Source organism: Equus quagga, chromosome 5, assembly GCF_021613505.1.
Source record: "Equus quagga isolate Etosha38 chromosome 5, UCLA_HA_Equagga_1.0, whole genome shotgun sequence".
Classification (NCBI taxonomy): Eukaryota; Metazoa; Chordata; class Mammalia; order Perissodactyla; family Equidae; genus Equus; species Equus quagga.
This window is the reverse complement of record NC_060271.1, coordinates 115,884,445-115,911,591: the sequence shown is the minus strand read 5'-3', so window position 1 is coordinate 115,911,591 and position 27,147 is coordinate 115,884,445. Positions and strand designations below refer to the sequence as shown.

The 27,147-nt window shown below is 51.2% G+C and overlaps 1 protein-coding gene across 1 annotated transcript in view; it reads left to right on the top strand.

Moving 5' to 3' along the window:
- The window catches only part of PLB1 (phospholipase B1), a 127,238-nt gene that overhangs the window by 71,820 nt on the left and 28,271 nt on the right, over positions 1-27,147 (top strand). Inside the window, exons 24-43 of the mRNA XM_046661319.1 lie at positions 2,128-2,193; positions 2,533-2,633; positions 4,612-4,693; positions 7,284-7,388; positions 7,508-7,603; positions 7,837-7,908; positions 8,971-9,009; positions 9,861-9,921; positions 10,660-10,718; positions 11,640-11,713; positions 16,123-16,166; positions 16,725-16,833; positions 18,266-18,317; positions 18,701-18,781; positions 19,343-19,408; positions 20,224-20,324; positions 21,746-21,827; positions 22,525-22,629; positions 23,740-23,835; positions 24,379-24,450. Of these exons, the coding sequence (XP_046517275.1) occupies positions 2,128-2,193; positions 2,533-2,633; positions 4,612-4,693; positions 7,284-7,388; positions 7,508-7,603; positions 7,837-7,908; positions 8,971-9,009; positions 9,861-9,921; positions 10,660-10,718; positions 11,640-11,713; positions 16,123-16,166; positions 16,725-16,833; positions 18,266-18,317; positions 18,701-18,781; positions 19,343-19,408; positions 20,224-20,324; positions 21,746-21,827; positions 22,525-22,629; positions 23,740-23,835; positions 24,379-24,450 (1,563 nt within the window). The remainder of the gene's footprint in view (positions 1-2,127; positions 2,194-2,532; positions 2,634-4,611; positions 4,694-7,283; positions 7,389-7,507; positions 7,604-7,836; positions 7,909-8,970; positions 9,010-9,860; positions 9,922-10,659; positions 10,719-11,639; positions 11,714-16,122; positions 16,167-16,724; positions 16,834-18,265; positions 18,318-18,700; positions 18,782-19,342; positions 19,409-20,223; positions 20,325-21,745; positions 21,828-22,524; positions 22,630-23,739; positions 23,836-24,378; positions 24,451-27,147) is intronic.

Sequence of the window (27,147 nt, the reverse complement as noted above, 5' to 3'; positions counted from 1 at the left end):
TACTGACCAGTCTCCCAGCCACGACAGGAATCCCTTCCATAGAACCCAGCTCTTGTCTTGAACATTCCCACCAATGGGCAGTTCTTTAATTTGCAAGGTAGACTTAATTAGTACTAGGAGCAGGTGCAAATTGTTTTGTGGTGTTTCTTTGTGTTAAGCCCAAATCTAGCTCCTTATAACTCCTACCTCTTCTGCCTGTGCTGGGCGTACCTGCATCCCTTTTACATTCAATTCAGTTGACTTTAAAAATAATAGTTTTTAAAAAAAATTTTACAAGCAAGACACATAGGAAACACATCAACGTACAGAGGAAAAGATACTCTCTGTAATTACAACATCCAGAAATGCCACTGTAACATTTTGGTAAATGTCTCTCTAGCATTTTCTGTGAATATGGAGAAATGGCTTTATTATTTTCTAAAAGTAACATCATTCTGAAATTATTGTTTGGTAACTTGCTTTTGTTCAATAGCAATATATTGAGAAGATATTCCCATGTCAATATTTATTCTTCTATAAAATAATTCTTAAAGATGGTATAAGCAGCCCATAATATAGATCCACCATAATTTACTTAACTGTTTCCAATTATTGGATACTTAGCTTACATTACTTCTAATTTTGCATATTATAAATAACATATAATAAATATAACTGGCTAAATATCCATCTTTATGTACATCCGTAATTGTTTCCTTGCATATATTCTAAGTAGAAACGTTTTTAAGCAAAAAAATATGTACATTATGTATATGTACATATGTACATTAAAAAATAAAATGTTTTATTATGAAAATTTCTGAATATACTGAGAAATTGAAATAATTTTCAATTGGCATATGTATGTATATGCCCACATACCCACCGCCTAGATTTCACTGTTGCTAACATTTCGCTCTATTACCTTAACACATATCTATCTGTCCATCCATCTTATTTTTTGGTGACTGCACATTTTTAATGCTTTTGCATATGGCAAATTGCTCCCAGAATGTTTGTACTAATTATACTTACTTCCCCACACTCCAACTGGCAATGTATGTTATCACTTGTTTTAATAGCTGCTAATCTGGTAAATGAAAAAATTGTATCTTGTTTTCAAAATTGGCATTTATTTGATTACTAGGTAGGAATAAACTTTCATTTCCCTTGTTTAATGCTCAATTGAATTTTTCCTTTTATAAATCCCATATTATGCCTATTGGCCATTTTCTGTTAAGGTGTTTATCTTTTTTTAAATTGATTTGTAAAAACCCCTTATATTAAGTATACTAACCCTTTGTCAAATATGTTGTCTATTTGTTGTTTTCCATTTAACATTGTTTACAGTGTTTTCTGATAAACAGAACATTTTTTATTTCTAGTATCATTTGCTGGCAAGTATTATATGCCAGGCACTGTGCTGGGAGCCAAGCAGACGAATGAAGCAGCTCTATCCTTAAGGAACTCCCAGTGCCAGGGGAGGGAGGCACAGAGTCACCATAGCAGGATGAGAAAAACAGCACAATGTGGTTCTAGTGATGCACATGGAAGAGAGGTCTGAAGTTAGAACTGCCATGGGAATTCAGAGTGGTGGGGGTGGGGGTGACAGAGAGGTTTACACAGAGAGGAAGACTTTCCAATGGGACTTGAAGACAAGGACATCTGGCCGAAAGGGGGCCAGCAGAGTGAAGTTTAGGATGGGGCGCGTCTCATCTCCTTAAGTGATCTGATTGGGCTGTGGGCCCTAGGCACTCAAGGCTCTAAACAGAAGGGATCAGGCCATAGGACCAGAGGATGTTCAGCTGCAGGAGATCTTAGAGGTCCTCTGCTCCGACACTCCCTTTTAGAGGGGCCCAGAGATGTGATATGTCTTAGCTAAGGCCCTGCTTGTAGTTGATATGTAGTGAATCCAGAGCTTTCCATAGCTCCATGCAGAAGAAAGGGTGTTTTCCTGAGGGTTACAGCCAAGACAAGCCTGAGGACTGTGGGGTGGGTATGGAGGCTGAGGCCCCAAAGGCAAACCTATGTTTCAGTGTTGCCCACTCTGGCTGAAATACGGAAAGGAGGGCTCTCAAGGGAAGAAGCGACCGTGGTCTGCAGAGAGATTGGGTGATGAATGGTGTTAGACGTTTCCTCTTCTTGCAGGCCCGCTATTCTCTCCAGAACTTCACAGACAACATTGGGAAGGCTCTGGACATCCTCCATGCTGAGGTACGGAGGCAGGGTCACGCAGCCTCTGAGAAGATTAACTGAGTCCTTCTTGGGCCTCAGACCGAGCCTGGAGGTGGCTCTGGCTTTCTGCTGAGACCTCCCTGCAAGGTCCCATTTCCCTGGAGACCAGCACTGAACATGCTGTCAGTCCTGGTCCCAGTAGCCTGAACACATAGGGGTCAGTGGGGAGCAGAGGGGAGGGAGGGATGAAGGGGGCAGATGGGGACAGATCAAGGTCATAGGCCTGACATCCAGCCAGAGGAACTGGCCCAGATCCAGACAAGAGACTGGAGCTGCCCAGCCTCTACCCTCTTGGGGACTGATCCTGCCTTTGCTCAGGTTCCTCGGGCATTTGTGAACCTGGTAAAGACGCTGCAGATTTTCAACCTGAGGGAGCTGTACCAGGAGAGTAATGTCAGCTGCCCAAGGCTGATCCTCAGGTGAGGTGGAAGCTTCTCCCCTGTTCCTGAAAGGGCTACTATGGGACTCTTAGCAGAAAGTGACTCTGATTGGTTGGAAAACCCAGGCGGAAGTGGGAGGAGCACTTAGACCGCCCCATTTTCTAATCTGACAGGGCCTAGCGGAGGGGACATCCAGGGTTTTTGTGACCCCAGTATAGGGTCACAGCTACCCTTCGAGTATGCATTCACAACCCAACCAAGCTTCTGTTGTCGTGGGGCCTGGGACACCCTTCAGTCCTCCAGGGAAGGAGGGGTAGAGCGTGAGGCACAGAGGGAAGCTCTGTCTGGTGTGGGTGCTCCAGGCTGGACACTCACAAATGTAGGGCTGTTGTCACTTGCTGGAGGAGAGGGTGGCCAAGTCAGAATCACAGGGCCTAGAGGACAGATTCTTTCCCCAAGAACAGAGAACCCCAGTCCTGGGAAGTCCCCTGAGAGGCCTTCTTCATCCCCACCCCCAGAGCCACACCAAGGTGGCTCCCTCTCTCCCATTACACATCTCCATGGCCTTCAGGAATAAGACGTCCTTCTGATGTGCGCAGGAACATTTCTCACGGCATTCTTTGCTGCAAGGCCTCCTCTGTGCCATTAGCCCAGGTCGCGGGGGCTGTGCCCACCCCCTCCCTGTCCCCCAGCTCTGTAGCTCTGTACAGACCCCACCACAGCCCTGAGCACATCAGGTAGCAATTATTCACGTGCCTCTCCACCATAGCCCTGAACTGAGTCACGCCAGCACAGCGTAGGGGCCCAGCAGCTGTGTGCTGAGTTTTCATTCATTTGCTGAATGAATGGTTATCAAGGGTCAGAGTTGCTCTTGGAAATTAAGGGGTATTTTGGCTGCTCCCCTAAAGATCCATACCAAACCTCACCTGGGGGGCACAGACTGCACAGGTCCCCTGGGGACGGCCTGAGGATGCTATGAGCAGAGGCAGGACGGCTGCTGGATGACACATACCTGTTGACGCAGCTGGTGTCGGGCACGCTATTTTCAGCTGCTGACTCAGCCCCTGGCTCCCACTTTCTCCAGTCACTGGGCCACATGGGGGTTCAGGGTATTCATTCCACTTCAGAGCAGTTCACTCAAAAGCCTCTTGCTGCCGATCACTTCAGGGTTTTTAGACAATTAAGCTAAAGGTTTAGAGTAGGTATTTGCCAGGTCTGTTCTCAGATCTGAAATGGTCAAGTCACTGCCCAGCTAGGCAGACTCAGGGTCGCCTTGTCCTGCTGCCTCTCTGCTGCTCTGCACTCCTCACCTCTCTGCTTCTGTCTCAGTGGTCGTGGTTTCCTTGATAGTGCTGAGGCTACACTGGGCCATCCACACTGTTACCATCTCATCCCCCTGGACAAAAAGCCCGGTCTACAAGATGCCCAGCCAGGGCAGAGGCACAGACTGGACAGAAATAGGGATTCAGAGCTCAGGTTCAGACAGACAGACTCAGTTGAAGTCCTGGCTCCATACTCAGCATTCATGTGACCTTGAGAAGCTGCTTAACCATGCTGGACCTCAGCTTTCTCATCCATAAAATGGAGATAACGATCATACAACTTCTAGAATAGCTGAGGACTGAACAGATTAATACCGTAAAGCTCTTGGCACAGAAAACGTTCACTATGCGTCAGCCGTTATTATTGTTGTCACCATTGTGACGTAGAAGGAGATGTGCCATAACTGTGCAGTATCGTCCTCAGAAAGTCAGAAGGTAACTCAGCTCCGTAAGTCATTCCTGCAGATGTCAGAAGACGTAGCTATATCATTTTCATGAGCAAATCCAGGTCTGGGAAATTTTCTTTGGCTTCGTGTGGTACTGTCGACAGGCTAGCCAGCCAGGGCCCCCTGCAGCCCAGACTTCTGATTCCTCCAAGTCAAATATCTTCTGAACCTCGAGCTGACGTTTCTGCAGCATGCGTTCAGATGGTGATTTTGGTGGCGTGGGGGGCATGTCTTTGGTTTGGTCTACAGGTCTCTGTGCCCCTGTGTCCTGAAGTTTGACGACAACTCCACAGAACTTGCCTCCCTCGTGGAACTGAATAAGAAGTATCAGGTAAGCGGGGAGGGTCCTCAGATCGCACGGGAACTGCTGTGTGGTTTGATTGTTCTGGTGGGAAATGAGTACGTGCTCACGTTATTTTGACCCGGACTGGGGGTGAGGTTGCCACTGACCAGTTTGCAGATTTAAAGCCACGCTTCGAGGCAGCAGGGATTGTGGTTCAATTTATTTGAATCAGGCTGTAGCGCCAAGGTGCTAAACACACTTCACCACGTCTCAGTTCCTGGCCTCACACAGAAACAAATATGTCCAGTTGTCCATACGGAATGTGATCAGCTTCCAGCTCCCGGGTGGGAAAGCCTGTCCACCCAAGAGGGTCTGGAGGATTCAGTGAGATAACCTGCATTCCCTCTGCCCTACCCCCAGGGGAATGGGTGTTACTGGGGAGCACAGGAAGAGAGAAAGTCAGCGGATGATCTCTAGACAGCTGTGGGTTATTCATTTTAGGACTTTCTCCATCAAATCTTTGCTGAGAGCAGCTGACTCCCTTGACTATCTTGAGTGTCCCCCACATAACTGTCTGGTCACTGGAGAGGACGGTGGTAGTCTTCCGGCTCTCCTGGAGTGGGTTGCAAACAGCTTCCAGGGTGGGTCCATGCTTCAAGCCCATGGATTCCTTGGAGTGGAACCGCTTCCCTGAAGACACTTTCCAGGCAGCCCTAGCTGCCAGGGTATCAGGGCTCTCGGGGGAATGGAATCCTCAGACCCCATTGCCCAGCCCTCTGGGGACGCCCCTGCTGCACTTCCTTCTGCTGTGAGCAGGCGCCTGTGTCTCCAGGCCCCTACGCAGGGAAGGAAGGCAGCCGAGGTTATGGCCGTGAGAGCAAACCTGTTCCAGGTGAGCTTCTTGGGTGCAAGTAACAAAAGCTTATGCAATTCTTGTTAGTGTAAGCCAATTTGTTATTTAAGCAGACTGTCTGGAAGAGCTGGAAAGCTCGGGTCAGAGGCCAACCCCCCAGAAATTGTGGAATCATGGAATTCTAGGGGGCCAAGCCATAAGAATTAAAATCAGGCCAAAGAACTAGTCCAGTGGAGACACTGTGGACACCGCTGTCACTGCTGCTTCTAGGAACTGGATGCAGCTCTCACTCTCAGCAGAATGGATTCTGTGCCATCCCTCCATCTTTCTAACACTAGTTTCCAACCCAAAGCCTGAGGTGGGAGCATCAGTTGGGAGACCCTTGGGCATGTGCCCATGCCCCAGCTGTGAGGGGCATTGGGAAAGCCTGCATTTGTCTTTCTCACCTTCTATGGTGGGAGGCAGGCTGCTCTTCATACAGTGGAGTTTTTTGAACGTAGGGGGTGGGTTCAGATGCCGGGCAGCCAAAAAGAAGAATTATTCACCAAAATTGCCTTCCCCAACCTCTCTAGATTGGCAAGCTCTTCTCAGGCCTGATCTTGAGAGCCTGATCTGGCGTACTGGAGAAGCTCACAGCCCAGCTACGTGAGGCCATCAAGCCCTCTCTCAGAATGCTCTCGCCCTTCTTCCTGTAAAAGCTGTGCTTCCTATCACTCTCCCTGGAGATGGTCATTGCAATTAATAACCACCATGTGCCAGGCATTCTAGACACTATTTCTTTCATTTCTCAAGAGGCGCCTGGTGCCGCTGTGAGCCGTTGTGGCTGATCCACAGAGTAACCAGTAGCATTGGATGGGATTTGAGGGACAGTCCGGGCCTTGCTGAACATCCTCCATTTACAGATGAGGAAATAGAGGTCCATAGAGGGAAAGCATCTTTCTGAAAGTCACACAACTAGTTACTGGTATTGCACCTTCTGCCTTACTCAAGGCTCTGCCTGTAACTGGAGGAGACTCTCCTGGGAGGTCAGAGGTGAGCATCCCCAGAATAGGGGCTCTCTTTCTGGCTGACCCTGGGAAAAAAATGCATGGTGTCTTCTGAAGTGACCACACTCATGTTCCCGGCTATGTAAGCCTGAGCTCGCTCTCCAGCCAGGGTCCTGGCCCCAAATGGTGGAAATGTGGCAAATAGTGAAATGGCAGAGGTGGCAGAAGTGGGAGCCAGACCTGGGATAACTGGTCTCCTGGAACTGAGCCCAAGTGCGAGCTGTGAGAGCGCCAGCTCTGTGACCCTCCTAAACAGATCTGAGAGTCTCAAAGAAGTGCGCGTGCACAGGAGCACGTGCTCACACACTCACACACACACACACGATGCACCGGCCATGTAAATAGCTGTTCATTCACCATTGAGTTTATGAACAAATGTAAGACAGAAATAAATTAATGTAAGGATTACCCCAAAAGTCACTTAATAAAATACTTAACCCCCTAACCCTGTCTTTAATCAGAAATTTTAAAAGGGGATCAAGCTGATGGACTTAGGTTTTTCCTCACCTTCCCCATTTCCACAGCCTGGGTCAAAGATGTGCAATTGCAGCAGAGGGTGGGGACAGGGGTAGAGATAAAGGCTGATCTAAAAAGGTACCAGCTGGCTCCTATCAGTTGAGATTTGCTGCACAGATTTCACTCAGAGGTCAGACTGTTTAATTCTGTGGAGGAGGAAGAGGTCGCACAGAGACTGAGCAGATGCAGACAGCCCCTGAGCCTGTCCCTTTTCCTCCTGCAGGAGGGGACTCATGAGCTGGTGGAGAGTGGGCGATACGACACGAGGGAAGATTTTACAGTGGTCGTGCAGCCGTTCTTTGAAAAAGTGGACATGCCAAAGACCTCGGTAAGGAAAGCAAGCATCGCAGAGAAGTGGGAGCCACAGATCGGGCCCGGCTGTTTCTGGGCGACACTTGTGTGGTCCCACGTCTCTAACATGGCCCCTCTTCTCTGCCCTGTGACCAGGAGGGGTTGCCTGACAGCTCTTTCTTCGCTCCTGACTGTTTCCACTTCAGTAGCAAGGCTCATGCCCATGCAGCCAGTGCTCTCTGGAATAACATGGTAAGATGACTGAAAGAGACATCATTCTCCCTCTGATAAGAGAAACTCTGGAAAGCTTTCGGGGGCCCTCAGAAGCCCACTGCTCAGGCTGTGTGATCCCCAGCACCCCAGCACTGCAGTGATAGGTCCATTTCCTTTGTCCCTCCCTCCCGTCTTTAGCCCTGACCTACGTCCTGACTTTTCCATTCTCACCACCTCTTTCTCACTCCCCATGTTCCTGCTTCTTGGTTTAGCTGGAACCCGTCGGCCAGAAGACAACACAGCATAATTTTGAAAGCAAGATCAATATCGCATGTCCAAACCAGGTAGAGTGAAAAGCACATCCGTGCAACAGGTCTATCTAAAGCATCTTTTCCAGCCTTTTAAAGGTTCTCATTAAGGCTTCTCAGTTCATTTCATCACAGGTTCTCACCCCCACCCCCAGCTGTGTTCACCTACCCATCCATTCCAGACTCTGGTTAACCATCCACTGTACCCTGTCTGGTTGGACTACGGGGGATGACAGCCCCACAGTGGCCAAGAGGCCCTAGAATCCCAAGTCTGGGCTGCACACAGCTCTTTCCAGCTGGGAAGAGGGACATGGCAGCACCATCCAGCTCTCATTGTGAAGGCTAGGGGCAGGGAGAATGTCAAGGGCAGGATGGGACAGGAGGACACCCCATCTTCATGTAGTCATTGCTTCCATGGCAGGATGGGTACAGCGAGGAACTGAGACCTGGAATAATACCTGCCAGGATGGAGGTGGAGGGGGGTCAATTGGAACCTGGAGCTAGGAAAGCAGACGTCAGCTGCGAAGGCAAATCAGAACAAGACCCTCGTGTTCACTCAAAAATTGTCAGAAAGATTCTTGGACCTCTGCAAATTCCTCTGTATTTCTAGAGGGGTCCAGGCCTGTGACCGGGAAACACTAAGCCGGGGCGTGCTTGGGGCAGGACCTCAAAGCAGCTGACTCTTCTTGCCTGAGCGGGAAGGGGCCCGGGCTGCTGCAGAGTGGGAGTGGCGTGCAGTGGTGAGAGAGTCTAAGGAGTAGGGGACACGGACTTGTATCAGCAGAAAGTGGTTCTCCATTGGGAGGGGGCAAGGTTGAGAAAGAGAGGTGACACAGCCAGCTGGGTGGGAGGCGGAGAGCAGACGTGCTCATTCCTGGGAGCCTCTGCAGGGTTTATTGCAGAGAAGGCCACAGTGCATGCTGGGAGGGAACCCACAGTGGTCACCCTGGAAGGGAGGGGCTTGTGAACGTGGAGCAGGGGAGGCTGAAAGTGTGGAAAGTGTTTATACCGAGGGCAGCCCTTCTGGGGGGTTGGAGTGGAGAGCAGTGCAGGAAGCAAGCTGACTTTGCTGTGCTTGCACACCCACTCTTCCCACAGGTCTGGCCATTTCTGAGCACCTACAAGAACAGCGTGCAGGTACCTACTTGTTGCTTCCTTTCGGCTCAGCAGCCAATGGAGTGGGCAGCCCCTGAGCTGGGATTGGCCCAAAAGGGCGGGGTGGGAATCTGGGCAAGAGTTCCCCATGGGCAGCCACGGGGGATTCACACTCTTTATAAAGTCCCAGACAGCAAGGATGTCAGAGTAAGCTCCACTGGTAACCAGCCAGATACAGGGCCGGCCAGTCAAATCTCAGCCTCTTCAAAGACTAAATGCAGGGGCCGGCTCCGTGGCCAAGTGGTTAAGTTCGCGCGCTCCGCTGCGGCGGCCCAGGGTTCAGATCCTGGGCGCGGACATGGCACTGCTCGTCAGGACACGTTGAGGCAGCGTTCCACATCCCACAACTAGAAGGACGTGCAACTAAGATATACAACTGTGTACAGGGGGGGTTTGGGGAGATAAAAGCAGAAAAAAAAAAAGAAAAGATTAGCAACAGTTGTTAGCCTAGGTGCCAATCTTTGGGAAAAACAAAAAGGAAGATTGGCAACAGTTGTTAGCCCAGGTGCCAATCTTTAAAAAAAAAAAAGACTAAATGCAGATAACCATCCTCCTCATAAAGCTGCTGCAGAAGCCGGGGGCGGGGGGTTGTCATTTTGTTGATGCCCTGATTCTTGCACTGGATGGTGGAGGAGTCTAAACTAGGTTAGAGGATGTCAACCTGGCCGATATTCAGAATCACCTCGGGGGCCTTCTTCAAAGGCTCTTCAAGGCCCCTCCGCAGGGTGAGCCCAGGAGTCTGTGCATTAAAGCTCTCTGAGTGAGTCTGATGCTCAGCCACTCTCTCTGGTCCCTTCACCTCTGAGATTCTGGGATTCATTCTACGCCCTCAGGATCATGGGAGCCAGCTGTCGTGCAGGGACACAGCTCCTTCTCCCTCGACGCCCACCTCAGGTAAGCCCCCGAGGACCTACCAGGATCCAGGGCCCCACCACAAGGACTTAGAGGCCAGTGAGTGCCCTGACGAGGTTTTTCATGTGTAACTAAATGACACAGGTATGGCCAGTGCTTGCTTCCTGCCTTGCTGGTCGCCTGTGACAAGCCCCTGCTCTGTCCCCCTCCACGCTGTAGTGACATCTTACCCAGCAGGACCCAAGGTGGCCTGGCCAGGAACTGTGTGCTGTCCTCCCACTTCAGCCCGTTAAAGGGAACACAAGTGGAGGAGCCCTATGAGCTCCCCGCTCAGTGGCCCAGCCCTGTGGTGTGACCTCAGGGAGGCCAAGAGGTGGGAGGGAGGGTTCAGGGAGGCCCAAGAGGGAGCCAACTCTGTGGGTTGTCCTGTGGCCCCAGATTCTGCAATCACTGCCACCTGCAGTAGGGCTCGAAAGTTCCCTGGAGTCTTCAGAAGAGATGTGGGGGCAGGGAAAGGCCCGACATGATTATTTCTCAGATTCTTGGTGGAAATCCAGAACCCAGCTTTAAATGGGCTGTGCGTCATCGCAGATGGTTTAGTGCCCCCGCTTATGCACTCAGGTCACAGATGGCATCCCAGGTGGCCACCGGCACTAAGGTGGTGGGACTCCACTCTCCCCTCTCTACCATCCATCCATTCCTCCCCTCTTCTTCCTCTCCCTCAACACCTCTCCTCTTTCTTCCTTCCTGGGGACTCAAGTGTGTCCATTGTCTTTCCAGTACACTCCCTGAGACCTGCAGATATCCAAGTTGTGGCTGCTCTGGGGGATTCTCTGACTGTAAGGACTCTTGGGCCCCAGGTGGGATGGGGGTGGCGGTGAGTTTCAGGTCCCAGCCTCCTAACTCCAGGGCCTGCACTCCTGACCTCTACTTTATCCCCTCTCCATCCTGATTCTGTCAGTCCGAGAGCTTGCCATCATTTGCTTTTGCAGCCACTTTCTCCATCAGGTGTGCAAGGGGAGATCTTTTTCAGGAGTGAACTGAATCATCTCACATATTGGAGGCTTTGAACATCTAACAAAACTTTCCTAACAGTTGCAAAAATATGTCATGTTGACCCCAAAAGTCTTCGAAACATACCTGTGTAGGTGCTCTTCTCTCTTTGGATAATGCTCTATGAGCAGCTCAGACCCTCACGTCTGTTTCCTCTTGCATCTGCACGGGAAGCAGCAAAGATTCCACAGTTGTGGCTAACGCTCTGCTCCTAAGTTCCAAGAAATATGGCCTTTTACCCCCCAGATCGCCAAGGCCATGAGATTGCCTTACAGAATGTCCCAGAGAGAAAGAGGAGAAATGTGACGTTTATGAGAAATCTGTCCACTGCAGTCCACTCACATCTCTCCGCTCTTTCTTTGTGCTCAGAAAGAACTTAAGAGCACAATGCTAGTAGTGAGAATATAACAGTGTCGCACGTTTGCAAAGCACTGTAGAGTTTTCAAAATGGTTTTTACAACTATGATCCAATTTGGTCATCACAACAATCCTGTGAGATACGCAGGGCGTGGCCTTAGTTCAGCAGGGAAGCCGCCGAGCTTGGAGAGGGCACGCAGCTGAGAAGGAGTGTCTCAGAAGGCCAGCCCAGGGCCTTCTGCCTCCGGATTCAGCGTGCCTCTCGTGGGGCGCTGAGGGTGGAGAGCCTGCACAGCCTCCCTTTTCTCTGACTTGCTGATTTTCCTCTGGATTTTGGTGTGTTTTCAAAGGCTGGCAATGGAATTGGCTCCAAACCAAACGACCTTCCTGACGTCACCACTCAGTATCGGGGGCTGTCATATAGGTAATGTTAACCCTTGACCGCCTCCCCCTGCAGGCTCACCCACGGAGATTGGGTGGGGGGTTGTCTCCCACAAATGCGTAAGTACCAAAGGAGCAAGGAGCAGGTCTTGAAGGGGCTTTCAGAAGGAAAATTTATATGTTCCGGCAAGATATGACAATATGGTGAATAGACAGGATATTTTACTGTTGACAACCCTTTTCTTTTTTTTCAATTGTGCAGAAAAGCAAACCGGTTCTTATCAGACTCCTGGGTCAACAAATCCAATGTGAAGTGCACCCGAAAATCACCAAATCTCTGAGTCTTCGTCTGCCCGTGTGCTTGTATCTGTGTACATGTAGATGCTCCTACATCTGTTTACTATCTGTATTTATTCATGTCGTTCTGTAGTCACACCTCTGCCTTTATGTATATGTTGACATCTGTCCAGAAAACTCCGAAATGCAACACACACTTCAGGGGGAAACAACCAAGATAAAAATCACAGCCGGCAGGCATTGCTAAGCTCTCTCATGTGGCGACTTGGTCCTAGGCGTTGGGGCCGGTGGATGAGAGGGATGTATGCGGAGCACAGGCAAATGCTTCTGCTCAACTGGGAAGTGCTACTTAAAAATCAAAGACGCCCGAGTGCTGCAGGAATGTAGAAGAGGGAGGAGCCAACCCTGCCCGCAGGGACAGGAGGGCCTCCCAGAGAAGGGGGTTCCCCAGCTACGTCTTGACAAATTAGCAATTAGATAGCCGAGAATGGGCAGCCCAGACTTGGAAGTAGAAAGCTCTCGGTGTGTCAGGTGAGTGGGTAGATGTGGGTTTTCTTAAGTTTCTTTCTTTCCTAATAAAGTTGGTGTTAATATATGCTTCACAGTCATTGGCGATTAGCTCAGAATTCAAAACAACTAGAGCAAAGCCAGCCACCAGAGGGCAGAGTGCTAATGTGAAGTTGGGCGGCCCAATGAGGCCTTGCCCTCTCCCTTTTCTTCACAGTGAATTCAGATGAAATGTCTCTTCCAAGAAAGTGAGAGGGAACAATGTAGGGACGGTTCTGGGGTCAACCCTGAGGAGAGTCCCAGAGAGAAAGGCTTCCCCGGCTGGCAGAGAGGCGTCCCCACCCAGCCTTCGCTGTCCCGGGAGAGGACCCAGGGTAGGGGCGGCACGAGGACAGTACCCACTGAGAGCTGAGGGGAACGCCTCCCAGGTCCCCCGCTCCCCCAGGCCTCCCCCTTCCCTCAGCCAGGCAAGCGTCTCTAAGTGGCTGTGAGGGAAACAGAGCATCGCTTCCTGACCACTCTGCCCCACTGAGGCTTCGAGAAAAAGAAAAGCCAGAGGGAGAGAAAGCAGACTTATTACAATCAAGAAAAAGCCTGAGGTGGAGGCAGCCGCACTTAGTCTCAGCTAAAGAAGGTGGTGGCCTCCTATGACAGAGTGGGAAACGGAAAATAAAGTAGACAAGCCAGCCCACGGATGAGAGATGAGCTGCTCCTGGCGCTGCAGTCCGGGGCTGTGCGATGTAATGCGCCCGGCTTCACGAACAGTTCAACCCGACAGGTTCCTGGGATCCAGATCTGAACGGGCAATCTTCTGCTCACCCTTCTCTCTGCAGCAATGGAAACCTTGAGCCATTGCTGTTTCTCCTACAAGTAAGGTCCAGTAAGACCTAATGTTTCAATCTTTTAGTTCTAATTCCAAAGCCTTGTATATTCAATGGCTGCTGTCCCTTTAAACCGTTTATTCTAAATGTTTCAATACTTGTCCCAAGACCCACCTGTATGGAAGATGGAAGTTCTGGGTCAGAGTCTGAGAGACAGTTTCACATTTGGTGGAATAGACAGACTAGTGTTTCCCAAAGTGTGTCCCATAGAACACTAACCCCAGACATGTTCCTGAAGAGGGTAAAATTCTTTGTATTTGGGGGGAAACATTACCTACCATGTCTTTTCTCTGGGGAATTCACGTGCATGTTAGCGGGTTAAAGAGGCTGAAGCCCTACAATGAAGAAATCTGTTTAAACCATATCTGTTTAATCCAGTGTTTCCCTTAATCCCAGAACTCCCTCTTTGTTCCTAATACCTATTAGCATCCCCTAGAAAATGGCATGTAGTAGACTGATCTGAGAAAAGCAGTTTTCTGAAGCTGTTAAAGCTTCTGGATTGGAAATACTAGGCAATTAATGATTTTGGTAAATTCAGAATGCAATTTGAGCCTCTTCCTCCAAGGAAACAGGAAGTGGAGGGAGAGGACCTCAAACAGTCGGATGGGGGAGGGAATAGGCCCAGAATTCTTGGGAGGTGGGTGGCCGTGAGCAGGACCTGCAGAAGGAGGTTTGGCTGCAAATGTTTCTGAGGCCTCTTGGCCTGTGAGGATCGTGTGCCAGTGGAAGGTTTCAGCTTTGGCCAGCTTAAGAGCGTGGCAGGCCCAGGGGTCCTTAGTGTGTTGCCTCTTCTTCAGTTGAAATAAGTGTGCTTGTTTGGCATCATTCAAAGGACCAAAATAAAATTTACATGCCAAAAAATGCATTTCTTTGTGTTATTCGCTAGGAGTGCAATCTCACATTACCAAAACTCCTTCAACAAGTGTTGCTGAGCATCTACTCTGTATTTCTCTGTGCATTGTGGATGACAACAGGTGACAGCCTTTGAGCTCATGGTGTAGTATGAATTACATTAATCTGAAGGGTCTCATGTAAATTAGATGTTCCATATGGATCTGTTTTCTAACACATTTCATGTAGTTCTGATCAAAACAAGAACTTAAATATTTTTGTTCCCTTTATATTTATTTGTATAATTCTCTCTTTTTTCCTGGAATTATTCACTTAAAATGGGTTCAGAGAGAGATGTCTGTAGCCTATTGGTTTAATCAGCCACCACACAGGTTTTAGAACAAAAATACTTTTTTCCTTTTTCTTTTTGAGGAAGATTAACCCTGAGCTAACATTCGCCACCAATCCTCCTCTTTTTTGCTGAGGAAGATTGGCCTTGAGCTAACATCTGTGCCCGTCTTCCTCTACTTTGTATGTGAGACACCTGCCACAGCATGGCTTGACAAGCGATGCATAGGTCTGTGCCCAGGATCCCAACCGGCAAACCCTGGGCCACCAAAGCATAGTGCGTATCATTAACCACTATGCCACAGGGCCGGCCTCTAGAACAAAGATACTTTTAGAGGAGAAATCACAGTAGAAAGTACTTGATGTGCGTAAGTGTGTGTTTATGTATATCTCTATATGTTTATTGAAGGAGGAAAGGAGGCAGAGTTAGAACACAGTGATTGGATTTATAATTTCCTTTCAAGTATAAAGTGTTGATTAAATGCTTTTAGTCCAAAGAAAGAAGGATCAGGAAGCAGCTAAAGCAGCAGCTTCGTGCAGAGTTGGAAAAGAGTTGTAAGCTCGCACAAATGCCGCACCACCAGCCCAGTTAGGTTCAGACCTCTGATGGGAGGTGGGGGAGAGAGACCAGGGTGAGGAAGTGAGGCAGGCTCACCCGGTGTCCTCTCGCCGCTGCTGAGCCTGGGACAGAAGCCCTTGACCACTCTAGTATGAAATAGTCACCTTCATTCCAAGCATTCCCTGGAGTGAAGAACAGCCCTGACTTTGATCCAGGCCTGCCCTCTGGAAGTCTCTATGTCCTGGAGGGTGAATGCTAACGCTGTGTTCTCAAAATCTGTTGGCCTGGAGTAAAATGCTGGCATGGGGGCGGGAAGTACAGAAGAAAACATCAGTAAATACAGTTTACCTGAACACTGGACTTTATTAAAGCAGAAATACTGCTCTCCTCATCTCCCACAGGTATTCAATTCAATGCACGAACGTAAATGAACTCTTGAGTGTGTCTTGACGTTAGATTGAGGGCCGTAAAACTAGATTAGGTTAGATGAAGTTACAGCGTGGAAGGCAGTGAGAGGCCACCCCTGAACCTTCCAGGGGAACTGACCTCACCGCTGGGCAGAGAAGAGCTTATCCATTTTCTAAAGGTTTCGGGCTCCAGCTGGTTTTTAGTTACCTTTCTGGGTTTTAGTTTCCTTTAGAAAGTTAACTGACCGCTCTGCCCCTCAGCTTCCTTCTCTGTGAGATGGAGATAGGCGCGTCGACGTCATACGCTTGTTTGGAGATGTGAGATAACTAATGCAGAGAATCTAGTTCATGGCTGGGCACCAAATATGTACTCCGCTAAGTGCTCTCCCTCCTGATTTGGTGGAGAAAAGGAACAGCTCTCTTTTGCCTTCAAATCCCGGCTTTGGGGGGAGCCAACCCATTGGGGAATTCAAATTTTGTCAGTATCCCTCAAATACGGAGAGAAGGGTCCGGCACCTCTTACAGGCGCTGATGGCGTGGGCACTAAGGAAAGTGGGGGCGCTGTTCCGTAGAGACTCTGTATTGATTCAGTCTCTCTCACTGGCTTGCTCACTCCCTACAGTTCAGGAGGGGACGGCTCCCTGGAGAACGTGACCACCTTACCGAGTAAGTAGCCAGGGGCTTGAGTCTGTCCCCTCGTCCCATCTGGACCCCAGGCTTCCTGAGAGTGCCTCTCAGCTGAGAAAGGAGGGAATAACATCTTCCTTATGGACTACCGCGAAATGGGAAAAGAGGCCGGTGCACAGGCGGCTGGAGGGGGTGGAATAAACGCTGCATTTGGAGCCTGGAGACCTGAGTTCAAGCCCTGGCCTTTCTGTGTGCTTGCCAGGTGACCTGGGGCAAGTTACCAAACATTCTGAGCCTCAGGTTTCTTCCACTGGCCAAGAGGATGCAGAGAGAGTCCAATGAGACAGTGAGCATGAGCTGCACTGTGAATTGTAAAAAAAAAAAAAAAAAAGGAAGAAGAATACTATTGAGAGGCTCTTGCTGCCTTGGCCCGTCCTGTCATTGAGTCATTTCAACTCAAGAGGCCTCAACTCCTATCGGCACACACCCTGCTCCCTGCCTCCCCTGGCCTGCCTCTGCCCAGGACCTTAGACCAGAGGAGATATGCTGGCCTCCTGTCCTAAGCCCCCTGTCCCTGTTCACCCCCTCCTCTTCCAGATATCCTTCGAAAGTTTAACGGCAATCTCACAGGCTACGCGGTAGGCACGGGTGACGCCAATGCCACAAATGCGTTCCTCAATCAGGCTGTTTCTGGAGCAAAGGCTGAGTACGGCATTTGGGGAGGGGATCTGCAGGGTGGGGGGTGGGAGGCACGTAGTCCCTGTAAGCTTGTAGCACTGACTGTGTGCAAAGGGACCATTTCTCTGTTTGCAGCAGTGATTTACAGGGCTCTCTGCAGTGCGCTCCCCTGGCCACCCCTGTGGTCAAGGCCACAGCTGGGAGGCTGGAGCCTGGACAGGAGCCATGGCCCTGGAGGCTGAACGCCTGGCCTTGCTTTCCTGTGCAGCATGTTCTAATCATTCGACTAACTGACAGCCGTCCCCAGGTTTCCAAACTTCCCATGGCATGATGGTGCTGGAGAGAGTCACTCTCTCCAAGCCTCACAAGTGGCAATTCCTTAGAAAGAGCCTGGTATGCCAACCAAATGCAGGGACAAGCCAGAATCTCCAGTCCTGGGGGCCTCTGGGGCGACAAGTCCTGTCCTGTCCCTAGCCCACTGTCACGCTAACAAGAAGCAAAAAGCCAGAGGCAGCTGAAGCAGAATGGCTCAGCCTCCAGGATGCTCTCCCGATGAGACCTCTCACCTGCTCCTCGAGGCCCCAGCAGCCTGGGTCTCCTTGCTTCGTGCAGCCCCTGGCCCAGCCGTCTGAGCCTCTGTCACAACTGTCATCTTCTTACTCAGGCCCACACCCTCTGGTTGATGGGCATGGCTCCTAGACCCGTACACCCAGCCTGGGTAGACCCTTCTTGGTAACAGAAACAGCTGGGGACAGGTAGTCCAACTGCCAGGTCCTGGGAGAACACTGTGCTGTGGATCCATCTCACCCAGGCCCTACAGCGGCCTGAGTTAGAGGGGATCTCAGGGTGCCTGAGATCTAGTTCTTCCAGGGGTTGTAAACCCAGGCACATGGACAGTGTAAATTTATTCCCCATCTCTTTCTAAAAGAAGCATTTAGATAAGTTTACAAAAAAAAAATAATAATACAAATAACAAGGAAGATAAAAATCACAGCCACTAGGAGGGAAAAAGAGAAAGCAACTGGTCAATATAAGCATTTTTATAGTTATTGTGCCTGAACATCAAATTCTCAGCTTCCTGGCAGCCGGGGTGAAAAGGGTAAGCATGCTAAAACTTTCATAGGTCTAAATTCAACGTCTACACCAGTCCTTCAAAGGTGACAAATGGTTTCCTAGCATGGAATCCTAAAAGACACTCTGCATGTGCAGTTCTAGAAGGGAGACCATAAGCAACAAATATAATTGGCAGTACCCGTGACTACAGCTTTAGGACTAACACACAATTGGCTTTTCAAAGGGTTAATAACTCTCCAGAACAGGCAAGTCGCTTCTTGTCCCTGAGCCTCTGCCAGCTCATGCAGTGGGGATAATGCCATGGAAACCTCCAGTTCAGACACTTTAGGAGGAAAAATCTGGGCACTGTTCCTCAACAGAAGGACTGATGTTTCTCTCCTTCTCAGGGAACTTACAAACCAAGTCCAGGCTCTGGTGCAGAGGATGAAAGATGACCATGTGAGTCAGACTTATGGTTATTTTTAAACACTGATTTTCTAACCCACTAAAGTCCTCAAATGAAATGGACTGCCATGAAAAGTAGTAAGCACCCTGTCACTAGACGCATTCAAGCAGCAGTAGGGCAGCCCCTGTCTGAGGCCAGCTGGAGGAGATTATGTCCATGATGGGAGGTTTGTTGTCGGTGACAATGACCTGGAAAGTCCCTCCCGATCCTTACAGTCTGTGGTCTATAAATAAACCTCTAAAATTCCTTCAGCTCTGAGATTGATTCTACTAGTTCAAGTGGGCAAGGAAGCCTTAGAGGGTTGAATGGATTTCCTAGAGCTGTGGCATTTTTGTTTCTTTGTTGGAATCATCCAGCATTTTCCTCCTCTGTGTAGAGAGTAAACTTCCACGAGGACTGGAAGGTCATCACGGTGCTGATTGGAAACAGCGATTTGTGTGACTACTGCACGGACTCGGTAACAGGGGTGGGCCAGGCTGCTCGCTGCCCCTGACCTTGACCTGTAGGCCTGGGAGATCCTCCTTGAGAGCAGTCCCTAGACTTGTCCAACACGCTTACGTGTGTGTGCCTGCACACGTACAATTCAGACACGCGCACATGCACACATGTTCACACACTTCTTACCCCACGAGCCTCAGGGTTCTGGCTCCACCTCCACATCCCAGGTGGTGTGAGGCAGCAGGTGGCAGATATATGGTGCTTCTACTCCCCTTTCTTACAATTCCTGAGAATTCAGAAAAAGAAGCAGCTGCAAACCCCAAGCAGTTGGAAGGAGGACTCTGCACTTTCTGCTCCTGGACTAAATCTGTGGCTGAAGGCTCCAGTCTTGTGGCTGGCCCGTCTTTGACAACAGCAAGTAGTCAATGGTTCACCTCAGATTTCAACATGCTGAGATTGTCACAGCTGGAGGCGAGAGGGAGAAGAAGTCCTTGGGGCAGGAGCCAGCTGGGGGGCCTACAACTGCCCAGCTGCCCTCTGCCCTAACCAGCTCCTCCCCTGCCCTCCTGTCTATTCCCAGAATCTGTATTCTGCAGCCAATTTTTTTGAGCATCTCCGCAACGCCTTGGACATCCTGCACAGAGAGGTGGGTGGGGGGCTCCCACAAGCTGGACACAGCTCACCCACAGTGCGGGCAAGGTGGATGGGGGAAGATGGTAAAGGAGACAGCCAAGGGCATGGGCGCCTTCCCTTTCCGGAGTTCGGGCCCTACCGTCAAGGTAAGCCTCACTCCATTCAGAATCAGCCCAGAAGGACCTCAGGCTTGAAGAAGGGGAGGCACTGTGTGCACTAATTGTCCCCCCACCGCTACCTGGGACATTCCCTGGTGGCAGCAGCTGGTCGGCTCCCAGGCTGGGTACTGTGCACTCTGAGCCATAGGGTGTGTCGAGAGCAAGCCCCTCTCTGGTCCTGCTCCCGGCAGCGTGTTCTCTCCCCATTACTCAGCATGGACAAGCTGCTCCGGCTGCCCAGGAGGGAGCACTCTGACTGCCAGATGCTTCTCTGAGTGGTGGAGTCCCCAGCCCGCTCAGCAGAGTTAGTCCAGGTTGTGCTAGAGGGAACTGGTGAGGGCTAACGTCCTGGCAGACGGGGCACCTATTTCACCAAATTTTGAGTTCACTAACTGATGGCTGAACACAGCTGAGCTCTCAGCATTTAGACTCTGGTCTGCCACGTGGTCCCCACTCCAGGAGGCGCCGTTCACGCTGCAGCCCATGTGAGTGGCATGGTGCGCAGGGCCCCAGGCGGTAACCCCGTGTAGACGCCTCCCCAGAACTCCACTGAGGGATGACCAGCTGGAGATCTACAGGGACCCTAGTGCCAGTTCTCCTTCTTGGGCCCTAAGGCAGCTTGACGAAGGAGGCGCTGGGGCCCCTCTCTCACCTGCAGCCTTGCCCACAGGTGCCCAGAGCCCTGGTCAACCTCGTGGACTTCATGAGCCCCAGCGTCGTGCGGCAGGTGTTCCTGGGGAACCCAGACAAGTGCCCGGTACAGCAGGCCAGGTAGGCAGGTGCTGGCTGCCCCTGGCCGGAGAAGTGCTCACCGCCGATCTGGCTCACATGGCGGTGACTCCTTGGGTTCTTTGTGACTTGGTCTGTCCGTGAAGCCAAGTCTGGAAAGGGGGTCTTGCCCCAGGACCACCCTCTTCTCAGAGGTCAGATCCGTGGTCCCCCTTACCCAACCTCAGGGTGCCAGCAGGAACCTCTGTGATGTGGGGGAGCACAGAGGGAGAGACCAGGGCTGGGACAAGGCTGGTGTTCAAGAGACAGCGGAGCCCGGCCTGTGAAAAGCGGGTACATAGAGGGATGTGTACATTCGTGGTCGACCCGCGACAGCAAGCGGGAAATGATGCACACGTTCAGTTACCGTTATGGGGAAGCATGGAACTGGAGAGGGACACAAGGGAACTCCAGATCGGGAGTGTTTTGTTACTGAAGCTGAGTGAGAGGTATACAGGTGTGTGTTTTATTATTCTTCATACCTTATACATGGCTGTTAGTGCCGTTGAGTCCATTTCAACTCCTCACAACCCTGTGTTCGGCAGAGCGGAACCCTGCCCAGTCTTTTGGCTCCATCTTCTCACCTCCTGGTGCTCCATCAGACGGTGCTCTGCTGCTCTTCACAGGGTTGTCATGGCCAGTTTTTTCAGAAGTGGGTGGCCAGGTCCTTCTTCCTAGTCTGTCTTAGTCTGGAAGCGCCACTGAAACCTGTCCACCACGGGTGACCCTGCTGGTATTTGAAATACCGGTGGCATAGCTTTCAACATCACAGCAACACGCAGCCACCACAGTGTGACAACCGACAGACGGCGTGGTTCCCTGACCAGGAACGACCATGGACCCTCACAGTCAGAGCACCGAACCTTAACCGTCAGACCACCAACCTTATACGTGCATTTATTTATTTAACAAATACTTTTACAGAATTTACTGTGCACCAGGGACTGTTTTGAGGACTTTAGAGATATCATTTTAACATTAAGTGTATTTTATGGGTGTGAAATAACTCATAATAAAACAAAAGAGGACACAGTGGGGCACTAGTGTGAACCAAGGAGGTGTCTGAGGGCATGAGCACCAGAGGCCCCAAAATACCAGCTCCAGGACCAAAGGGTGAATTCTTAAAGACTGGACATTGAATTTTCATGGCCTAAATTCATTGGCTCAGCGTAATTTTCTGCAGACCCAGGGCCTGCAGCCCAATACTTGTACTCCGTTAATGTGAGAGGGTGCTCATTCATACACCCTTGGGACTTTCTCCAGGCCCCGGGTCAGGCCTGAAACCTGCCCCTCAGCACGTGCATCATGGCCGCAGGGCACATGTGCTCCTAAGCCAGGGCTCCCGGGAGCTGTCCCCGTGCAGCAGAGCCAGGCCCTGACCAGGGCTTCGGCTCTGGGTCTCCTGCCTCCCCCTCTTTGTGCAGTGTTCTGTGTAACTGTGTTCTGACCCCGCGGGAGAGCTCCCAAGAGCTGACCAGGTTGGAGGCCATCGCCCAAGCCTACCAGGTGAGACCCGGAAGGGCACCATTCTGTGTGTTCTGCTCCCCCTTGCTCTAACACACTAGCCCAGGGCCCCCTAGGGGAGGCACCCAGGGAAGGGAAGAGCTGTTCAGGGTTTGAGGGGGGACTTCGCCATCCTGGGCCCTTCCTCTGCCCCACCTGGATGGGGTGTCTCAGATACCGGGATTGGAGTCACCTCAAAGGACTCCAGACGGCAAAGTCCTCATAGCTGAGCTGCCCTTGGTGGCTTAACCCCAATGCTTGGCCTGAAGAAGTCGGTAGCCCTGGATTCCCCAAGGGACCCCTTTCCCTTCCCGGCACTTTGGGGGCCCAGCTGCCCCCCCCACACACACCCACCTCCTCAACAGGCAGGCTGTCAGGAGGGCAGTTGCATCCCGAGCCTGGGGGCCCTCTAGAGACCCCAGGTTTTTCTTTGTGGGACTTCCTGCCTGGCCCTTGAGAGCTGGCAGTTCACTTAAAACCAAAATAAAAAGGTGACACAACCTGTTTTCAATTCTCTGGAAAGAGATTTGCAATCAAGTGCACTTGTGTTCTCAAGGGAGGGGCTGAGTCAGCCCCCCCCAACCCCACTCCATCCAGGGAGCTGGGGGCAGTGGTCCTGCCCATCACTCCCACCCTTTCCCCACTGGGCACCTGGCCAGCCCAGGGCCTGTGCTGAAGGCACCTGTGCGTGTGTCCTCAGAGCAGCATGCGTGAGCTGGTGGAGTCGGGTCGCTACGACACCCAGGAGGACTTCTCTGTGGTCCTGCAGCCTTTCTTCCACAACATCCAGCTCCCCATCCTGGCGGTATGCTCCCTGCCCCCTGCTGTTGGGGCTCCTGGGGGGAAACAGAAATTCAAGGCAGACAGGACAGTGCTTCCATGAGAGTAGGAATAAAACAGGAAAGACACAGGCAGTTCTCCAGATGCTGTTCTAGTGGGTGCAGCCTCCTTGAGCATCTGAGCTGCATTTCCAGAGGCGGCCTGACGTGGGATGTTCTGGTTACTGCCAGGAGCAGCCTCCGTTTTATTGAGCACCTCTTACGTGCCACTGTGCCTCCCACACATAAAATCTTCACAACTACCTTTTTAAATGGTCATTAGCATCCCCACGTAACAGAGGCTCAGAGATGTGAGATATCCTTCCAAAAATCGTATAGGGAATAAGGGACAGAGACACAAGATTTAAATGTGTCCAACCCCAGATTATTCACTTTCTGCCACACACACAACACTGCAGTTATAAAGGAGGGTGCTGGGTATTCCGTCTCTCCGCTCGCTGTGCTCTCCACCTGACACTTCCACTCTGAGCAGAAGAACTCTGTGAGTGGACCAGGGTGAGGACTCGGTTCTGTGCACCTGGGCCTCCGTCCTAAGGGCCTCACCTACCTGGAGGGAAGCTTGAAGAAGCTTTGAGCACCACTGAGTGCCTCAAGAGAGAGGAGGGTGGCATGCTGCCCTGGCGTTGGCTTTGCCCATGTCTGCCCCAAGGTTCGGCCCTGTTCTTCCCACCAAGACCACTGGGACCAGCCGGCTCGGGGCTGGGAAGTAGCTTTTCCCAGCTGGCTAGCCAAGACCTCCTCAGAGGCTAGGATCTCTTTCCCTCAACCATGGCATGGCTAGGGCATTATACAAAAGTGCCTAAAAATAAATATGGCACTTTTTTGATTAAATAAGGGGAATTGCGGGGCCAGAAAGGAGGGTGGCGGTTTGAGGTCACCTGAGGCTGTTGGTCTGTGGGATTGCTCTGATCTCCCTCTTGAGGTGAGCAGGCTCAGTAGAAGGCCAATGGCCGGGAGCACCCTCGGGGGAGGAGGGCATTGAGTAGTCAATCCCAGGGGTCAGGCCGATCAGCTGTGGCTCCCCCTCCACCCTCTGTGCCGACAGGATCTTGAGGACGTACGTTTCTCTCCTTCAGGATGGGCACCTGGATTTGTCCTTCTTCGCCCCAGACTGCATCCACCCAAGTCAGAAATTCCACTCCCAGCTCTCCAGAGCCCTCTGGGTCAACATGGTAAAGTGGGGCATCCCTCATTCTCTGGGGTTCTAGTCTAGAGAAAAGCACAGCCCCTATAGAATGGAGTTTGTTTTCGGCCTCTCTTTGCAAGCAATAGAAGAGCGGTGGCTGGCACATCCGTAGAAATCTATAGAATTGAAAATATGGAATCCTTAAGGCCCAGGATCAACTGCCCCTCCTCTCCGTGCTTTGAACTGTGATGAGCGTTTCTACTTGAACACGAGGCAGAGCCCTCACATTTATTCAACATTTTCTTTTATGTGCCAGCAACTGCGCCAGGCAGTTTACACCACATTGTCTCATGTAAGCCTCTCAACAGCCCTGCAAGAGAGGTGTTAGGAGTTTATGAGGAAGCTGAATCCTAGGGAAGCTAAGTGACGTGCCCAGTATCCCACAGCTGGCAACTGGCAGAGCCAGGAGTGGAAGCCAAACCCCCTAAAATCAAGTTCCGAGCTTCCCCACAGCAGGATGCTGCCAGGGAGTGTTTGCTTCAGCAGAAACAGATTAGTACACCTGTGTCTCCTTTTCTTCCCCACTCAGCTTGAACCACTAGGAAGGAAAATGGATACGCTGGACCTGCCAGCAGACATCCCCCTCTCCTGCCCCACTCAGGTAATAAGGGAGGACCTGCTTTGTTCCTCTCTAGAAACCCAGAGCTCAGACCTCCCCCTGCCCCCTCCATCCTCCACCACAGCCTCCTCCAGGAGTGGACGGACTTTGGAGGATGGAAGGAAGTCGATGAGAATGAAGAGGGAAGAGAGCGCAGAAGCACTTATTTCTTTGGGAATGGGAGAAGCAGCAGGGAGAGGGGGCCGGGGCCCACGCAGAGGAGAGGATCAGGTGAGACAGGTGGATTCTTGAGAAGGGGAGTCAGGAAGCCAGAGGCTGACAGGAAGGCTCCTCCAGCAGACGCACTTGGTGTAGACGGGAAGCCTGACAGCAGGTTGGAGGCCCAGCGAGAAACCAGCCCAGCCGGGCTCACTAGCTGTGCTTAGTGGTGGCAGAGTTTCCAGCAGGGATAGGGTCAAAGAGGAAAGCCCCGGAGCTGTGTGGAGGAGGGACAAGGAGGACTGGCCTCTCGATAACTGGGGTGAGACTCAGCTCAGGGCTCCTTTTAAGGAGGAAAATGTAAGCAGTTGTTAAACTTGACTTCAGGCCTGGGGTGGGGGCAGGTTCATATTCCCATTGCTTCGGCTCCCTTTTCTAGGCCCTGTCTTATGGGTTTTTAACCAAATAAGGCTGAGGCCAGGGAGCCCTCAGCGGCAATAAAAGCAGAGGGCCTGACCCAATCTGGGAGGCTGGGTTTCCCTCCTGGGTCCGGCTGCTTCACTCTCTCCCACCCTCCTGGCAGGGCAGGGAATGGACCTGCAGCTCCCCCATGTGTCCGCCAGGGCTCCAGAGAGAGTGGACCCCTGCCAAGACCCATGCTCCCTGTCTGCTGCCTTCCCCACCCAGTCTCAGCCTGGTGTACCCTCAGCCCCATTGGGAGAGCAAGAGCAGCGGGAAGAAGGGGTGCAGATGTGCAGGCAGTGGTAGCAGAGGGCTCAGTTACCCGGTCTAGTGCTTGAAGCAAAGAAAATGGTCAAATGATATAACAACAAGTGCAGCTTGTATGCCTCCTGTCCAGAGGGTCAGCTGCTGGCCGAAGGGCTGGGGCAAGGTCCTAAAGGGCCCTACTGTGCCCGATGAAAGCCCTTTCATTGCTAGATCCTGAGCATTTCTGGGGGTGAGTGATAGGGGAGGAGCCAGGGCAAGCTGGATACTGGGGGCGTTTGGGGACTCAGAGTTGTGGCTACAAACCATACTGGAGGTAAGCATTTCAATATTTTAACAACCCATATGGTCATACTGAACATCAGCCACAGAAAACCCTCTCCAATTTGCCAACTCCCTTTCATTAAATAGTAAAAGTAATGACAACCCACACCAGGGAGCCATCATTTGCTCTCCTTCCCCACAAACATTTATTAAGTACCAGGTTGGAGCATAGGCACTGGGTCAGGGAGAGCCCTGTCACCATGGGACTCAAGGTAACCTGTGCCACTCTCTGCCCCAGGCCAGGCAAGGAGCCCAGAAAGGGTGCCGCTCAACCCAGCGCTTAAGCCACTGTGGGCTCCGCTCCTCCCCTTGGACAGAGCTTGACTGAGCCTTAGTGAGCCTAGGAGAGCGAACCCAGGCTCCTGGAACTTAGAGGGCTAGCCTGGGAGAAGCGGTTGCTAGGCAACCCCAGAGCCCATTCCAAGAGGATCCATCTGCTGGCCAGCCCAAGTTCACTGCACCAGGCAACGTAGTATTCTGCGTTCCTTAGGTCCCATCTGCTCCCTCCTTTGTCCCTGGAGCTATATAAAAGTCCACCGGCGTCTCAGTGTGAGCTGACAGGGGCCAGGTGGCACATATTTTAGTTGTAACTGTGTCTAAACATAGACGCAACAGGCAGGACCCAGGAGGGAGGAGGAAGCCGAGAGGGACGTGAGTACTGGGAAGCTTTCTCAGCCTCCTCCCGGCTCCTCCCCCATCCCCAGGCAACTGCAAGGGCATTCTGCGCACAAGGTTGGGCATTTGACAGCACTCTGTGGATTTCTGTTGGACTTTCAAGTTGGACAAATTATTTTACAGCCAACTTTTCATTAGCCACCCTGTGGATTGTGACTGTTGTCCCCTTCCTGCTTTCATCACCTCTCTGTCCACTCCTTCTCTAATTGGGGGCAGTAGCCCGTGGCTCCTCAGACTCTGAAGAAACCAGTGGAAAGACCTGACCTCTCTTCTTGGCCTCTCTAAGCATTTGTTGAAGTTAACCACCTCCTCCTCCTCAAAATTCATTCATCACTACATTCATGGACACAAAGCCACTGTGATTGTTCCGTTTTTCTAGTTGCTTCCCCTTCTCAGTCTCCTTTGATGACCCTCCTTCCCTCTCCCAGCCTCGAAAATGTGGAAATTCTGCAATTTTCATGTCTGAGCCCTATTCTCTTTTCACATCCCCTTTCTCTGAGATTTGTCCATTTCCAGGGTTTAAATCTCTTTGCCCAGGATTCCTCAATCTGTCTTCATTTCTTACTTCTTTCTCAAACTCTGGCTCTGTATTTCTAACCCTGAAGAGATGGTTCCCTCTTGGCTGCCCTAGATGGTGTAAGGTTACCCAGAAGGCAGCTTAAATGTTTGATCAGGGTGTCAACAAAGAGAGGGAACCTGAGAGAGGGGCTGAGAGAGAAACTGAAATAATTTCACAGGGTATTTCATTCAATCCTTTATTTTGAGAAAAAGCAGCGGTTTTTTGGATTCCCTTCCACTGACTTTACTGTGTGGAGG